The sequence below is a fragment of the Talpa occidentalis genome, unplaced genomic scaffold (assembly GCF_014898055.3).
Source record: "Talpa occidentalis isolate TD23 unplaced genomic scaffold, MPIMG_talOcc4v2.1 talOcc4.11, whole genome shotgun sequence".
NCBI lineage: Eukaryota > Metazoa > Chordata > Mammalia > Eulipotyphla > Talpidae > Talpa > Talpa occidentalis.
In genome coordinates this window covers 18,050,871-18,069,373 of record NW_023601104.1, presented here as the reverse complement: position 1 = coordinate 18,069,373, position 18,503 = coordinate 18,050,871, and the positions used below count along the sequence as shown (strand labels likewise).

General features: G+C 40.4%; 1 protein-coding gene across 3 annotated transcripts in view; it reads left to right on the top strand.

Annotated features, from left to right (window-relative positions):
* Positions 1 to 724: 724 nt before the first annotated feature.
* Positions 725 to 18,503, top strand: part of ATP8B4 (ATPase phospholipid transporting 8B4 (putative)) — a 236,439-nt gene continuing 218,660 nt past the window's right edge. For all 3 annotated transcript variants that reach the window (XM_054701418.1, XM_054701424.1, XM_054701414.1), the window contains exons 1-2: positions 725 to 915; positions 14,289 to 14,357. In XM_054701418.1, the coding sequence (XP_054557393.1) occupies positions 813 to 915; positions 14,289 to 14,357 (172 nt within the window). In that variant the 5' untranslated portion in view covers positions 725 to 812. The remainder of the gene's footprint in view (positions 916 to 14,288; positions 14,358 to 18,503) is intronic.

Sequence of the window (18,503 nt, the reverse complement as noted above, 5' to 3'; positions counted from 1 at the left end):
CTCTCTCATCCTGCTCTCTGTGGAAACCTGAGGGCACAGTACCAGGATGTTCCAGGAGAGTGGAGCTGACTATGCACAGGGGATCAGCTTGCGCTGGTTATAGAGACATGATTAAAATGTATTTGGTTTCAGTGCTTAACTGCAAATCTGATGCAACTTCTGGAAAATCCCTAAATGACTTTAGAAATACTTAAAATGAACCACAATTCTTTCTTTTAAAAATAGACACAAACCAAAATATTTTGTTTTCATCTAATCCCATCCTAAATCCAGAGCCTCCTCAAAATGATTCTGAGCTGGAAAATTTCGATCCATTTCCTCTTACATTTGTTCTTCAGCACCTTCAGGGTTAAATATTTGCTTACTCTGAGCTGAAATTAAGGATGTTGGCAAAGACATATCTTTGTTATGTGTGCAGAATTTTGCTTGTCTGTGCCTAGCTTCCAATCAAAAGAGAACTGAAGTCTTCTTGTAATGATAAAAAAAGGAAATAAAATATTGCTTATTTCTTCATCTCTGCGAAAACAGGTGGGAACTGCAAAGATATTTGCTTATCTCCCTCAGTTGAGTGCTGATAAAAATTTGCTAAGCAGAAATGGTAGCTAGTGACCCCTTCTGAAGTTAGCTTCCATCCTTCTGAACTCTTGGTTCCCACAGAGGAAGCCATCCTCCTGAAGTCAGCCTCTAGGGAACTTCCTTTTGTTTCTCCAAGATTAACCACTTTTATCCTGGCAGCAGCAGCAGGCAGCTATAGAAGTTACTCTTCTGAGCTCTTGGTATTTTTTTCCAAGGAGTGTTTTTTCCTTCCCCAAATGCTCACTGATAGTGAAGCTGCTGTCCTGCAACACCTTTCTCTCTCTTTTTATTTTGATGAGAGGCTGATTCTGATCTACCATCTAGAAGCATCCGGTAGTGGTAAGTGGTCAAGAGTGTTTTTCCAGGAGTTGGTCTCAGGTTTGCAAGAATGTCCCCTAGAGACTTGGTTTGTTTTCTATGTAATTACTAGAGCTTTCCGAATAGCCTCGCTTCTCTCATTAATATGATCACAGAATGGGTACCTGTTTGATCTTCCTGCACTGCTGGGAAATCTCTCTTTTGGGCCAGTGGGTTAGGTCCAGGCTAAGGTGAGTTTGTGGGGAGCATTCAGTGGTTGCTAGAACCCAGAGGTGAATTAGATCTGGGCTAGCTGGGAATTTCAATTTCTTTTTTTCCAGGTGGCTGACTTGCTGCTTTAATTTTCTGTGTGGTTGAGGTTTAGCAAATGGTCTTTATTATTCTCCTCCTATTAAAAAAACAGCTTTGTGGGGATATTGGTTTGGTTTGGGAAGTCGAACTCTTTTTTCATTTGAAATGTAAACTTTTATTGTGTCCACATCACCTAATAAATGGCCAACGGGAGTAGGGTCAATGTCCATTTCTTCTTGGCTTGTGGGTATTTGTCACTTGCTGCTGGTAATGGCTGGTGTCAGTTTATTGCAGAGGGTTTACATCTAGTGCACCTACTCAGGATATTATTTATTCTATGATTAATTTTTGCTTTAGACAGGAACAGATTGTTGTACCCACTGAGGCTGGAGGGGTTTATTTTCAGTGCTGAGATCTTTCTAAACAAAGAAATTGGTTTCCTATCTGTTTTGTTGACAGCGTGAGATCTTATGTCCCTTGTTCACAATTAGCTCTTTTGGAGAAAAAGGGCATGGGTGAGAAATATTAATTGGAGGCTGAAGGCTTATTAGGTAGCAGATGAGGAAATAGGACCACATATGGGATTACCAACACCTGTGTCCACAAAGCGTCACCTTTGCTCAGGTGCTGTTCCCTGCTAGCCTTCACCGCAACATGTAAACCCAGAGTGATTTTTAAAACCTGTAGTTATCCTTCGGTTTCATCATGTATGCCTCTTTAAAAATGAGGGGACCAAGTGGCTTTTTGTACCCCTGGAGGGTTTTTTGTGCACAGGCGGATCTTATTTTGTTCTTATGTGGTAAATTGGAAATTTTCATTTAGTAGGAGAGGACTTAACCTGTCATCTCAAAATAAATTGGAAATTGTAACTCTCCTTAAAATAAGTCTTCTTAATGAATGTATTCAAAATGCTTGTTTAGCATGTAAAACAATGAGGTGGTAAACTTTGTTTCTGGGATTTCTCATGAAAAGATGTCATAGGAAATGGGAACCTCCAAACGTTCCGCATTTGTAGCACATGCTTAAAGTCTTATTGACTTCTCAGCAATATAAAATACTTTTCAGATATTTCCAATAGAATATTAAATGTTATTGATCATTTTATTTTGGGGAACATATTCTTTCCTTCCTTTGAGGCTGTCTTTCCTTCCTTTCTCCTTTTCTTTCCTCAGTGACAGTTTCAAGGGCACCTACTCTGTGCCAGGCTTTGGGTTAGATGCTGTCACAGTAGGAAAGTGACAGCATTTCACTGCATTGCAGCTTTCCTGTCCCTTCTTTTTTTAAAGATTTATTTATTTATTTATTTATTTATTTATTTATTTATTTATACATGCACTGGGTACAGTCAGAAGCACGGGAGGGTGAGAGAATTCACCAGAGCCAGAGCGGGGAGCAGAGCAGGCAGAAGGACCGAAGTACACTGCTGAGGGGAGCAGCGGGCCGCAGGAGAGGTCTGCGCGCCATGTGGGACCCTCCTCCGGTGGCCGGGGAGCAGCCGGGGATTGAACCAGTGCTGCATCGACCGTGGGCAGCTTGGCAACCCAGAGCTCAACCGCTGTGCCACCGGGGAGGCCCATCTGTCCCTTCTTTTAAGGTTGAGTGTCGCTAGGATTCTGTCCGTGCTGTTTTATTGCCTCAGCCTCTCTCTTTGTCCTCTCCTCACTTCTCTTTAGTCTTCTTCCCAAATGAGATCATTCTTCCTCCATGATCTCAGTTCTTCCTTATATGTTGATGATTAAAAATCTATAACCCTATTTTTTCTGTTTAGTGCTAAGACTGTTTTCAGTGATCAAGAGGCATTTTAAGCCTAACATATTCAAACTAAATTTTTAAAAATATCTTTTACATCATTGTGTTCCCCTGTAAAATTCCCACCACCAGTTCACCTGTGAACACTCACCATAATCCTTTGTGCTCTTCTCTCCCCTGTTTTGATCCCTTTTCCTTCCTGTTGCTTGCAGAATGCCTCTTATTTGTGGTTGCCTGCTAGTTTATTTATTATTGTTATTTTACGCCCCCCCCATCCCTTATTTGCTTCCCCTATATTCTTCCTATAAGTGAAACCATTCAATATTTTTCTTTTTCCTTCTGGCTATTTCACTGAGCATGATTGCTTCTAGTGCTGTCCATGTTGCTGCGAATGGCATGAGTTTATCTTTTTGATTGCTGAATAGTATTCCGTTGTGTATATGTACCACATCTTCTTGATCCAGTCATCTATTTTTTGGGCATTTGGGTTGTTTCCATATCTTACCTATTTTCCCTCCCCAAATTTGCTCCTGCTCTTCTACCTTTTTCATACTTCATTGCAGTATTTATCATTTTAATGGTATCCCAATCCCCTGGTTGTCTCAAGCCAGAAACCTAGGCATCAACCCAGATTCTCCTTATTTTGCTATTCGACATATGAACCATTAAAAAACTGTCAATTCAACGCACAAACATTTCTAGAATCCAACTCCACTGACATGTTGTCTTCACTTTCCTGTATCTTTCTGTGACAGTTAGAATAACTTTCCTACAAACTGGACAAGGAGGGCAGGAGTCTAACTTTACTCTTCTATTAAGAGACCTGTTCTTCCTCAGTGCTATCTAATAGATCAAGCACAAGATCATAATTACCATAGCAATGCTCTGTGTCACTTCATTATCAAATGGGAAGAGTGATAGTCCCCACCCATAGAGTTTGATGAGGGTTACATGAGATGGTACATGTTAGGTACTTAGCACAAGACCAAGTACCCATAAATGCTAGTGATGATGATGATGACACTGAAGATGGTGATAACTTCTTTCAGAATCCATCTTGTAGCTACTTTGCCAGCCACACATCACACTACACTCTTCCACGCCCCCTGTGATCTGTTTGCGGCTACTGACACTGTTTCCTAAACATCCTCTTCCCTTTCATAATACTGGTTTTTCCCTATGCTTTTCCTTGTCCTTTTCCTTATTTCATTTCATTGATCAACTTCTTCTTTGCCTTTTAAGAGAACTCAAGTGAGAGTCACCATTTATGAGGTCTTAGTTAACTTTGCAAAGCAGTCTTGGGAACTCCCTTTCACCTGCCTCTTTTCTGCTCCTTCAAACAGCCCTGAACTTGCTACTCTGTGACCTTTCTATCATCTTCCCCAGACTGTGGGTTTTGAAGGACAGAGACATGTTCCAATGTATGCTTCTTCCCTTTACCCAGCTCAGGTTTGACATAAATCAGGCACCTGATGAGTGTTTGATGATTGAGCATCAGTAGGGATGGATCTCAAATTTGATAGGAGGTTTTCCACTTGGGAAGAGTTGAAACACATTTAAGAAAAAGAAAAATAATAATAGCTTTCCTTTCTTCACTACTAACATTGTGGTAGGAGACACTGTAAATTTCTTTACAGATGTCACCTGATTCAGTTGTCTAAATGGCCCTATGAATCCCAGAGGTTGTCCTTGTGTATAGATGGGTAAATCGGGGCTTCGAAGGGAGGGTAGCAGAGCTACTAGGGCCAACACTTCTCTCTGGCTCCAGGACTGGCTCCAGAACCAGCGTGGGAATAGGGAAGTGAGAGAGGGAAAGAAGACTATGTCTGGTAGGGCATGTTTGGGAGAATAAGGGAAGATGAGGAGACAAAGATAGAAAAAGAAAGGCAGTGAGAACAGGCTATGAAAGGAACAGAGGAGAAAGAGAAAATAGAATTGGGACACTAAGGAGGAAAGAAAAGTGAGCAGGGGCTGAACAAGAGGAAGGAGGGGAGATGTGTCTGCTTTAGAATTTTGTGACTGGGTAACAAGTGCACGCCTAATAGAATATAGACAGATTTTGGTGTCAGTGGGACAATTCACGGCACAATCAATGTGCTGCTATATGGTATCGAGAAATAGAATCATTTCTTATAGAGGCATGGTAATTAGATATAATTGTTAGGCAATTTATAAAGTTGGCTATACTAATAATCATTTCTCTCTCTTGCTTTTATACACACACACACACACACACACACACACACACACACTGATGTAAATTCTTTTCATTCCTACTTTTTCCTCCAATATCTACAATAATCTGCAAGCTCTGTGACTGATGGAAGCTGTCACAGACACCAGCTATGATTAAATGTTATCCTCACATCACACTCAAAGTTGTACACATGCAGGACAGAGGCCTGGGCTTACTCTTTATCCCTCACTGAGATTTACCTGCTACACAAGGATCTTTCTTCTTCTTCTTCTTTTTTTTTTAAAGATTTATTTATTTATTCATATAAGAGGTGGGGTATAGGCCAGAAGCATGGGAGGGTGAGAGAATTCATCAGAGACAGAGCAAGGAGCAGAACAGGCAGACAGATCGAAAACACTGCTAAGGGGAGCAGTGGGTGAGACAGGAGAGGTTTGCCTTGCCATGTGGGTTGCTCCCTGGCTGGCTGGGAACTGAACCTGTGCTGCAGAGGCTGCAGACTGCTCCACAGCACTGTGCTCAACCTGCTGTGCCACCGGGAAGGCCCAGGATCTTTCTTCTTTGGGGGTCTTGCAACTGTGTTTCAGCTCACCCAGCCCTCAGGGTCGTGGCTCCAGAGGCCCTGGGAATATTCTTGGGCTGGTAGGCAGCAAATGTGACTGCGAGGTGACTGTCCAGGCATAGGACAGCTGGCTGAGGCTCAGCTTATTGGCCTTTGGGAATCGAGGGTGAGGAGGGTGAATTGGGCTGGAGAAGGACAAGAGAAGTGTAGCAGAAGGAGCGAGGGGCTTGTTATTTAATGCTGCCTCCCAGTCTCCCATCCTCACACCCCACTGTTGCTCAAGCAGGTGGGCTTTCCAAGGTTCACCTAAGCCTGCTTGGTGCTAGCTTCTCAGGCAGCCTGTCTCATTTCTGCTCCTAGTTGGGTCAGTCCTCAGAGTAGAGGTGGGTTGGGCTGGGAAGCAAGCATCTTCTTTAGAAATATATATAGAGGTTAGGGAAATATTTAAAAGAAACTAGGAGGAGAAAAGAGAAGGAGTAGGAGGAGAAAAAAAAGGGACACATTTTTTAAAAAGGGGGCACTGTTATATAGGTTTCCTTTGCTTCCTAGAAGCAGAGTATTCCTACAAAATTGTTTACAAATTGAATTGGCATAAAATAAAGAAGACATTACATTCATTTATATGGAAGAAAATTGAGGATTCCCAGGCCCCAAAAGTAACCTACCAAATCATACCAAATAATATAACACCACATACATATAGTAAAAGCAAGAATAATATAATAAAGACACACCAACAGTGTACCCTATTTTCACTTCTTATCTTTTGTTATAAAAGCTAAAATCCCTTTCGACTTTTTTATTTTGATTGTCAAAAGCAGGTACTAATGTAGGTTTTTTGTAAGAGTGTAGTGACTTAAGGTAAACTTTCAAAAAGTGGGGGATATCTATTTGTATGTATGTATGTATCTATCTGACCTATTAACTGCTCTGGGAGTCACCTCTATTTTATTGCCTTCTAAGGTACTACACTCCCATACCATACTAACTGCATAAAGCAGTCTTTGGAAGGGCAAGTGGCCAGAGTAACATTCGATGAGAACTGAGCTGGGACTGGAATCCTGTTATTGTAAAAGTCTCTCCTGTATAGTATTGTGTCTCCAAAAGGGAAGAGAAAGCAGAGTAGGGGAAAGAGAAAGGCAAGCAGAATTGAACAGAGACTGGAGAACACAGGGGAGGGAAGGAGGTCCTCACAGTGGTCGAGGTCGCGGGGTAGATGCCTTGAAGCTGTGCATACACCTATCCACTTGGCCCACCTTGTCCCTGAGTCTTGAGAACTAGAGAGAACCTTCTACTCAAAGGAAGTAGGAGATCCCTCCAGTGGGGACAATCCATTTCTCCCCTAGGTCCTGAGATGAAGCCAGGCAGGGAGAGGCACACTGTGAGGGGAGCAGCCAAGAATCTACTTCTTAGCTTCCATTGCTCCTGGCTTTTCCCCAAGTGCCGGCTCTTCCTTTTTCCTAACTCAGTCTCCTCCAGTTCTTTTGCCTTTCTGTAACTCCAGCTCATATTTTCATTCTTTCTCTTTCCACTGCTTCTGCCCCCTCAGATTATCCCCAAGACCTTGTCAGTCCACTACAAACACGTCTCATCATCCATTCACAATTACCTCCTTTATTTTACTGCAGAATGTCTTAAAGGAGTTACACTCACTATCCTCATTTCATTCTAACGTTTGTGTAGGTGCTTTGACAGAGAGTGCTGAGAGGCTGTCTTTAAGGTAACTAATATCTAATGAGCACTTGCATCCTGTGCTCCTGTCCCCAACAGTCCACCCAGGTAGGTTCTGAAATGTACTGATCTTATTTGCTCCAGATTCTGTAATGAGTTAGTGGAAAAAGCTGGAACCAAGATCAGGCTGTTTGGCTCCAAAGGACAAACTTCCACATCCCGCTGCCCCTTGAGCAGGTCATCAGACCTTTCCCTCCTGGGGGCCTTGTGGCGAATTTGCAATGGCCAGAGTAGATTGTTGTCCTGCAAATGTTGGACCATAATTTAACAGCATACTAAAACCAGATCTATCTTTCTGGGCCATACTAATATTAGCTCAGGAGACTGATGCTATAAAATAAGAACAACACGTTATTAATTTAAAATGTGTAACACAACTGTCAGGAGGACCAGAATGTTCACTTCAGCATGCATGACTAGTGCTTTCTTTCCCTGCAGGCAGACTTCTGTGGGAGAGCAAATTATTATCACAGGTTGCTGGGTGATCATGGAATGGGTGCAGGGGGAATTAACTGTAATCATTTGCTTGTTGAGTGGCCTCACATCATTACAGGGAATCTCAAACTTAATCCTTTGCTTCAAACTTTGAATCACCTCCACCGAGGTATATACATTTTCACAGTAAGTAGAGACCTTATGGTGTCATAATTTAGACAACATGCCCTTATCTGCACACATCTACTTAAGTAGCACTTCAACATGGGTGTGGATGTCTTGTTACTGACTTTATTTTATTTATTTATTTATTTATAAATTTAATTTTGTTTTTATATTCCCCATACAATTACTGACTTTAATAGCAAGGTGTGTGAGACCAACACCTTATTTTTCCTTAATGTTCTGGAGTCTTCCATTGACTGCCATTTTCAATTACTGTCAGAATAATTCTTTTCTGTGGCCAACATTCAAATCCTGAACTTGAAATGTAAAAAAGTTTTTTCCTTCATGCAAGCATAGCTTACAGTGGTTTTTTTTAAAGTACTCATTGCATTTTAAAATGAATTAAAATACATAGAGCACTTAGCTATTATTTTGGTTTTCCTTTTCTCTCTTTTTATATTCTCTCTCTTTCTTATTAAACTCCTATATGACTTTCTGCATTATTATTATTGTTATCATCATCATTATTATTTATTAAATTCCTTTTTTTTCAGTTGAGGTAACATTGATTTATAACACCGTATATGTTTTAGGTTAACACCTCTTCAAATATATTTTACCACACCATGTACATCACTAAAATACCATTAATCCTCCTCCATAGTTTATTGACACCCCTATTCTCCCCTCTATAGACTCATTTCTGCACTCAGATTTCAAGGGTTTATTTTGTTTTGGTTTGGTCTGTTCCTTTGCTTTGTTTCTTCATATTTCACATGTGAGTGAAATTATCTGGTATTTGTCTTTCTCCTTCTGACTTGTTTAGTGTAATCCTATCCATTTTATCCATGTTGTTGCAAGTGACAATTTCATCTTTTTTTTAATAGCTGAGTAGTATTCCATTGTGTGTGTGTGTGTGTGTGTGTGTGTGTATATATATATATATATATATATATATATATATACCATATATTTATCCACTCATTTGTCATTGGACACTTAGATTGTTTCACAGCTTGCCTATTGTAAATAACGCTGCGATGAACATAGAGAGCATAGATTCCCTTTTTTCTTTTGGTTTTTAAATTTTATATATTTCTTACATCACCTTTCATTTTTGTACAATGTATGCATTTTCATCTTGATTATCGTCCCCGTAAAATTCCCACCCCCCCTGTTTTGATCCTACTCCCTTCTCCTCCCCCCCCCCACAGTGTGTCTCTGGTTTATAGTTGCTTGTTGTTTTTGATTTTCACTTTATTATAATTAGTCTTTTTCCTGATCCCTTATTTAGGTTTTCTAAATTCCTTCTATGAGTGAGACCATCCGGTATTTTTCTTTTTCTTTCTGGGTTATTTCACTGAGCATGATCCCTTCCAGCTCCATCCATGTTGCTGCAAATTACATGAGTTTAACTTTTTTGATAGCTGAGTAATATTCCATCGTGTATATGTACCACGTCTTCTTGATCCAGTCATATATTCCTTTAAATTAGAGTTTTGGTATTCTTTGGTGAGATGCCTAGGAGTGAAATTGCTGCATCATATTGTATAATAGATCTATTTTTTTAATATTTTGGAATATCTCCACACTGGTTTTCATCATCTACATTCCCACCAACAGTATTACAAGGATTCCTTTTCTCCACACCCTTGTCAACACTTGTTTCTGGCCTTTTTGATTTGGTCCATTTTCATGGAGGATGCCGGCCACCATTTTAATCCTTTGCATAAAATGAAACCAAGGGTAGGATAAGAACTATCTAGCAGCTTTCCTTTTTCCATTTCTTTGCTTTGGGGTGATTTCAAAAAAGGAAGAATTTGGGCCTCCCCGGTGGCGCAGCGGTTGAGCGCTGGGTTGCAGGGCTGCGCGCGGCCTCTGCGGCGCCGGTTCGATCCCCGGCTGCTCCCCGGCCACCAGAGGAGGGTCCCGCATGGCGCGCAGACCTCTCCTGCCGCCCGCTGCTCCCCTCAGCGGTGTACTTCGGTCCTTCTGCCTGCTCTGCTCCCCGCTCTGGCTCTGGTGAATTCTCTCGCCCTCCCACGCTTCTGACTGTACCCAGTGCATGTATAAACAAACAAACCAGCAAACAAATAAATAAAGCATGCCTCTAAAAAAAAAAAAAAAAAAAAAGGAAGAATTTATTAATGTTACTACTGTTGCCTTAACACTTATAATGGTTGAATTTAAAATTCCTGTTTCCATGTGTAAAGCTAGATCTCACTCCCGCATATCTTTTTCTCTTACCTGGCTTTGTTTACTATATTTCCTTAGAACTATACTGATCCAAAATTCAACAGATGATGACTTTTTCTTTACTCCAACATCCTTTAACGGTGGAGCCAGTGTCAACTGGAGTATTGTGGTGAGTTGATAAATGTGTAAGAATGAGAGGACTAAGTTTTACTTTCTTAAAGTTACACTAGAATATGTTACTTCACTGTGAAATCCATTAAATGTGCCTGATGGCTGCTCTGACAAGGAAAAGATTGGATTGGAGGAGGATATGAATTTGGATGTCGACTCTTAGTTTTAATTTTTCTTTATCTCTTGGAGAGTAAGACATAAGATCATTACTATGAAATAGTCCTCACAACTCTTACAGAAATATTGTTCAGTTCATACAGCTGTGATTATAATCTAATCTTGATTAATTATGTAGAGAATATTTTCTTCAGAAACAAAAATGGTTAAAAGTAAATGCTGAATATAGTCTGTATCTTTAAAATTAAAGGCTTTAAAGATATTTTGGGAGATGGTACTAGAAAACTAAAAAACAATGAAATACCTGTATGACTTCAAGGTAATTTTATATGTTTTTTTTAGATTTTATTAATTAGAAGCTTTCATAATGACAACTTGCAGAAATATCTAAAATAAGATAGGGAAGGAATTAATGGATATTTTCTCTTCAGTTACCTTTTTATTGCACAAATATATTTTGCTTCATCTTTTGTTCTGATATCTGTTAGTACTAATCCCTCAAACCTATCTAGCAAGCCAATATGGAGAAAAAAGAATAAATTGGCTATTGGCAGTCACTTATATTAACTTTCTGAGAGATTGAATGTCTTTCTCTGCTTGCCTTCCCATGGCCACCTGTCAGAGCATAAATTTCCTTTTGCCATCTTGCTGAAAGTATCATTCTATCTTTTGACTGCTCCAGGGACCCTGAGGCTGTGAAAACAGAACTGTCCCCTGAGAGTTTTCAAGCCCTAACGAGTTCAGACCTTGTTGATGAGTCTTAATCATCTGGCCAGATGGGGCCATCAGATTTAGATGTCATTGTTTCAGAATTCATTCATCCTGCTGCCATTTTGTATCATTACTACTATTTTTTGCAACAAAGATAGTCTTTCATGGATGAAAACTCTTTTTTGTCCCTGTTATTTCTCATAGAAAGATTTTATCTCAAGAAATCCTTTTGTGAATCTTCTTTTATAGCTAGAGCACTCCTTTTATCCTCCTCCACCAAGATTTGCAAATTTCCCCCTTCTTTCTCATGCCCTTCAATTTTCCTATAACATTGCTTCTAGTGCTAACCAAATACTGCTCATCCTTTGAGGTTTTCCCTAGGCTGGAGATGGAAATGCAAATGCACAGGAGGCTGAGAGAAATCAGAGGGAGGGAGTTGTCAAGAAAGCCAGGTCCGGGCCTCCCCCGTGGCGCAGGGGTTAAACATAGAGCTTTCAAGCTACTGCCAACCACTACAGCCCCTGGCAGCCAGGGAGCAACACACATGGCACAGCACACCTCTCCTGCCTTGCTGGCCGCTCTCCTCAGCAGTGTATTTCAGTAGATCCACCTGTTCTGCTCCCCACTCTCTCTGGTGAATCCTCTAATCCCCCGCACCTCTGGCCTCTATCCCAGTTCTTGTATGCATAAATAAATAAATCTTAAAAAAAAAAAGAAAGCCATGGTGGCTCAAGCTTGGGAAACTCTAAGACCTGCTAGTCCTTAGGGCTAGGGTCTGGGAAGGGGTAGTTGCTAATAGGGAGGTGACATTTATCATCTGCAAGCCCTTGCTGGATTTCTCTTAGATATTGAAGACCTCATTCATTCTTTCATTTAGCACATACTTATTGAGCACTGATATATGTGCTAGGCATGCATCTTCTAGCTTGGATTCATCTGTTTAGTAACCAATCCATAGAAAAGCAGTGGGTTCAACAAAGTGTCAGTGGCCCAGTTTGTCAGGTACACCCCAAAGGGTGTTGTGCCCTTAGCAGGTGGCAACTTCTGGAGGTGGTGGATGAGAACGCATGGGTTTGGAGTGGTGGTGCACAACAGAGAGAAATAGTCATTGTTTCAGGCCTTTTAGATTTTGAATGATTTGCAGTAAAGTAGTGGGTTTTGATGAACTTCCCCTGCATTTTCCTTTCTTGTAACAATGCAGCGATAAGCTCTGTTCTTCCCTCTTCTGGTCTCCATATGACCGACCAACTTCTTCTTTATGTATGTTCACTGCATCCTGCTACACCACTTCTTTGAGCAGAAAGGAAACAAGTCACTTCTCTTTTTAACCAAAAGAGCATGCATCAGTAAGTACGTCTGTATGCCCAGTTGTGTGCAAAGATGCCTGAGCTCACTTTCATGATCTGTTGGGTACTAAATGTTTGAAATAATTTTTTACTTCTTATGTATTCATTCTAAATTTTTGATGAATTAAATTACCATATGAAGGAAATTAGATCACATGAAGGAAAAAGTGAAAGATAATGATGATTTTATTCTCGCTTTTTGGGTAATCTATCTGGAGAAGAAACATAAGAATATATTGAGGAAAAAAATTGAATTGCATTTTTTTCTTTAGAATCCAGCCAGTAACTTCCTCTCACATAAAGCTCCTGCAGTTTAGCAATGGTTCCCAGACCTGGCTGTGGGAAGGAATCACCTATGGCATTTGACACAAAAAACAGATGCTGGAGCTTTACCCCTGAGATATTCTAATTTACGGTATTTGGGATACATTAGAAAATTGGACTAAATTTTAGTGCCAAATTAAATGGGACATTTGTGTTTATCTTAAGTAGTTCCAGATAGCTTCTGTAATATAAGCACATCATTTTTGTATAGAAATAGTGTTTTTTTAAAGGTTCAATTTGTATAAAGTTTTATTTTTTATTGAGGTAATGTTGATTTAGATCACAGTGTCAGTCTTAGAGGTATAGGTTTACACCTCTGTAGGTGGGTGTTATTTCACCACACCCACCATCAAAGCTCCAGTAATCCTCCATTAGACACCCCGTCTCTTTGCTCCCAACCCATCACATCCCTGTTTTGGTAGCTTTAGTCATAGTCTGACATGCTCTCCACTCTCCTGTTTTTATCTCTCCCCCTCCCCCCTGAACTCTCCCCTGCTGGATGTCTCAGATCTGTGATCAGCTTTCAAGGTTTGTCTCTGACCTTTTGTTTGGTTTCTCTGCAGTTCACACATGAATGAAACCATCCAGAATTTATCTTTCTCCTTTTCACTTATTTTGCTTAGTATAATCCCTTCCAGCTCCATCCATGATGCCACAAATAGCTTGAGTTTATCTTTTTTGATAGCTGAATAGTATTCCACTGTGTACATATACACACTACATCTTCTTGATTCATTCATCTGTTTGGGGGCATTTGAATGGTTTTGGTATCTTGGCTGTTGGAAATAGTGCTGCAGTAAAAATAGGAGTGCAGGGTTCCTTTCAAATTAGTGTTTTTGGGGGCCTCCCTTGGTGGTGCAGTGGTTGAGCGCTGGGCTGCAAAGCTGCCCGCAGCCTCTGCAACACCAGTTCCATTCCCAGCCACTGGCAAGGGTCCCACATGGTGCGCAGACCTCTCCTGATGTGCCCGCTGCTCCCCACAGCAATGTATTTCGTCAGTCTGCTTGTTCTGTTCCCTGCTCTGGCTCTGTGAATTCTCTCACCCTCCCACGCTTCTGACTGTACCCAGCGCTTGTATAAATATATCTTAAAAAAATTAAAAAAAAACAACAAATTAGTGTTTTTTTGTGTTCTTTAGAGGGCCATCTGAAGGTTCCTCAAAACACTAGAAATGCATCTGCCACATGACCCAGCTATTTCCCTCTTAACAATCTGCTGACTTAATACAAAAACACTAACTTGATAGAATTATTCTTATTTGGTTAGATTTAAGTGTGACAAATTAAATCTGTTATTCTTTATTATGTCAATGACTGACAAAACAAAACTAAAACGAGGGAAACTTATGGTTAATGAACAATTTCCAAATGCTAATGGGCAATTTTCCCCTTTTCTTATGTAGGCCAACTGTTGATGCCTAGTGAAAAATTATCAGGTGCAATAATGTTCTGCAGTAAAAAGAGATCCCTTGGTAAGTACTAAATTCTTCAGATGACGCAAAGAAATACACTTTTTAATCATTTTATTTTACAGAGGTGTAATTTATATTCAAAAGTTATATCTCAACTTGGATAAGCTTAGGCAATTAATTGGATAACCTGTGTAAATACCACCCCCCAAATAAGATAAAGGAAGTTTCTACCATCCCAGAAAGTTCCCTTTTCCCTGTTTCATTCATACTCTCTGTAGTCCACAGAACAATCTTCCAATTTCTATCAGGTTAGTTTTGTTTGTTTTTAAAAATTAATATAAATGAAACCATTCAGCATCTGTCTTTGCTTTTTTGCTCAGCATGAAAATTTTTTTGTTTTTGTACATTTAATTTATTTATTGAGGGCCTCTGTGGTGGTGCAGTGCATTGAGTGTGCCCGGTGGAGCTGTCCACAGCCTCTGCAGCTCAGGTTCTATCCCCGGCTGGCTAGGAAGATATCCACATGGCGCGGCAGACCTCTCCAGTCTCACCCGCTGCTCCCCTCAGCAGTGTATTTCAGTCGGTCTGCTGGTTCTGCTTCTCACTCTGTCTCTGGTGAATCCTCTCACCCCCCACACCTCTGGCTTACACCCCAGCTCTTGTATGCACAAATAATCTTTAAAAAAATTTTTTTAAAATATTATTTATTGATGTAATGCTGGTTTACAGCATTGTTTATGATTTAGAGGTATAACAAAGTTTTTTTGATATGCATCCATATGGTTGAATATAGCAATAGTTCATTTTTTCTTTTTAAAATTTTTCATCAATTTTATTTATTTGCCAATAGTTTACATAAGTATGCAATTTTGGGAGTATAAGTTGACATCTCCAATATGTGCACAAGCTTCACTCACTGCCAAAGCGCTAGGCCCAATGTCCTATCAAATTCCCTCCCTTACTCACAACACTTTTCCCCACCCTATTCCCTCTCGTAAACATTATTTTTCATAGACTCTGCATAATTTGTGTTGTGTTTTGCTAGTTTGTTTTCTCTGGTTATTTGTATACCACAAATGAGTGAAACCATAGAGTAACTGTTGTTCACTTTCTGATTTGTTTCACTTAGCATAATCACCTCAAGATCCATCCATTTTATCTCAAAAGATACTAGTTCATCTTTTTAAATAGTTGAGTAGCATTCCATTGAGTATAAATTCCACAATTTCTTGATCTCCTTTTTCAGTTTGATATAGTCCCATTCATTTATTTTTGCCTTTATTTCCCTTGCCATTGGAGTTGTGCCTCCAAGAACATCTCGGTGGTTGATGTGCAGGAGTGTATCACCTAAGTTTTCCTTTATGTATTTTATGGTTTCAGGTCTTATATTCAAGTTTTAAATCCATTTTAAATTAATTTTGTGTAGGTAGTTAAGTAAGGTTCTAGTTTCTATTTTTTGCTTGTGGCTACCCAAATTTCCCAGTATCATTTTTCAAAGAGGCTTTCCTTTCTCCATTGCATGATTGTGGTTCTTTTGAAAAAGGAAAAAATGATAAAACTCATTCTAGACTTTTTAGACTGGCATTGGGAACTTGATAGTATTGACCCAGAGGGCATAATTAATGGCCTGTGGGTGGAAACCATACTGAGCTAGATTTTAGCTCATTGTGAGGTTGAGTGTTGCAATGAATAAGTGTCCAACAAGGGAGCAGACTGCACCATGAAATAATTACCCACTACAATAGGTTAACCACCTGTCAGAGATGTTATTAGGAGGAAGGAAAGGCATTAGATACACTCTAATGCAGCTTTTAGCCTTTAAATAAAGTCCATGGCCAAAAGCAAAGAAAATAGCAATAATAAGTCAAAAATTTATTTCTTGAAGGAAAAACTACATAATAAACTGACCTTGAATAACTAGAGAAAAGGAGCTCAGTACTCTCTGGTTTGGGTGCTTCTTAAAAAAAAAAGCACCTTGAATATTATTAATACTGTTCAGCTAGATCAGTTACTTGCCCTTCCACCCCCAAAGTATGCTTCCTGCCATCTTGAATCAAAATTATATAGTGCTCTACAAGAAAATTCTTTATTGTTGTACAAATACCACTTTGAGCAGTGCTATTACAGTAAAAAGAACTTGTGTACATTCTTTAACATGTACTAGGATGTTCATATAATTATCTACATAGGTTCTTTTCTTTTATGAGGTAACATTAGCTTACAACAGTGTCTATGATTTAGAGATATAGCATCACAACTTCTCAGATTCGTGTCACCACACCCATCACCAAGGCACATGGTTCTCCATCATAATCCATCGTTCCATTTGCATAATCCATAATCCATTACATTTTGATAACCATCTGTTCTTTTACCTTCAAGAATTTGTATATTTAGTTTCTTGTATCTTTAATTTTCTCTATTACTTGTTTGAATTCTCTGGTCCCTTCACTTTCTCTCTCCCCCTTTTGGTGTACTTGTTTCCTTATGTTTACTTTCCAAATGAAGTTAGATCTAGAAGTGTGCCTTCATTTTTTTTCTCCCTTCTTATGTCTTTCTTTTCCACCTGAGTCCTTTGTGCATTTTGATCTTCAAGGTCACTAATTCAGTCATCCATTTGGCCCAGCGTGCTTCCATGGCTTTCTCCATAATTTAAAAAATTTCCTCTATTGATCTTTTGGCATCCTCCAACACCCTTATTGTTTAAATATTTAGTTTCTAATTTCTAGTCATTAATTATATTCCTCATGCTATTTATCCCCTCCCCGTCATTTCTTTCTATTTCTTTGTCATGGCAATTATTCTCTGTCTTGTAGGAAGGTAAGATCTTCCACATATTTTGTGGTTCGGTTCTGGAGAATTGTTCCATCCTTGTGATGTCATATTGTCTTGAGGTCTCAACTTATCATGTATTGTGTTGTGGTTTTTTTTTTTTTTCCCTGTGCATTTTTCTGTTTTATATCCTCTCTTCAGGCACTCTAAACTCTCAGATAGTATCAAATTGAGAGGGTCAGGGGTAGTCCAAGAGAGTACACTGGGGTGAGGGAGGGTTCCAGCCCTTACTTCCTACACTGGCCACCAGCTAGCAGGATGCCCTTTGTCCACAGTCTGTGGTCACTGTGGTTACTCAGAGTTTCTGACTACACAGTCTGGGTGCCTGCACAGAGGCCTCTCAGTAGGGAGATGTAGGTTGCTTCTTTGCCTTTTGAAGCTCATCCAGGTACCCCCTGAAGATAAATCTATGGCTCCCAGCAATATCCCCCCCTGGGCCGGCAGTCTCCCACTATGCAGGGATGTGCAGGATCAGGGAAGCAAGTGCCAGAGATCATGGTAGTACCAGTTCTGTTCCTCTGCCAACTTCCCAAAAGGGGTACAAAAAACACACTCTCTAGGCTGTGTTGATGTTGATCGTGGTTATTTTCTGTTTCTATTTGTGCACTCTGTGCTCAGCCTGGAGGTCATGTGGGGCAAGTGGTGGGTGGAAAACCAGGTTTTCCAAAGTCTATTGTCCAGGAGGCCCTGGCAGTATGGCAATGAACAAAATGCCTGGAGCAAAAATCCTGGACTCTCCCACAGAGCAGGGATGCACAGGTGGGGAAACTATCACTAGAGATCATGCCAGTTCCAAGTCTACACTTCTGTGCCCAAAGTGGGCACGGAAAAGCCACTCGTCAGATTGTGTTCACTGTGGCTACTTGCAGTTCCTGACTGTGCTCTATGGGTGCAGGTTCAGAGGCTGTGGGGTGGGGGGGAAGGGTTGGTTGATTTTCCTGCCTCCCTATGACAGGCACAGACAACCTGGGAGCCCAGAGTTTGCCTCGGGGGTAGACAAGTGGTTCCTCCCAACACTGAAACTAGTCACTGGCTGCCTGGTTGTGCAAGTTGAGCAAGTTATGCTCTCTCTGAGGAGTATGCATTCTCCATCCAGGGCTGGAGCCTCAGGAGAACCCAGGGGCACTTGGTGAAGAAGGGCACTATCTCTTTAGGTAAACTGGCACCAATTCTGACATACCGTTTCGCTGTCTTTCCTACCTTTTCTAATGGTTTCTGTCTCTCTGTCTCTCCTTCTTGCTGAGACACCAGTCCTCATGTCCCCAGCTCTGCTCCAGTTGTGACTGTTTCCTCCCTAGGCTAAATATTTTGACCACATAGCTGGTTCTGTATTCCACTTGGCCACATGATTTGCTGGTCTGACTTTTTGTGTTA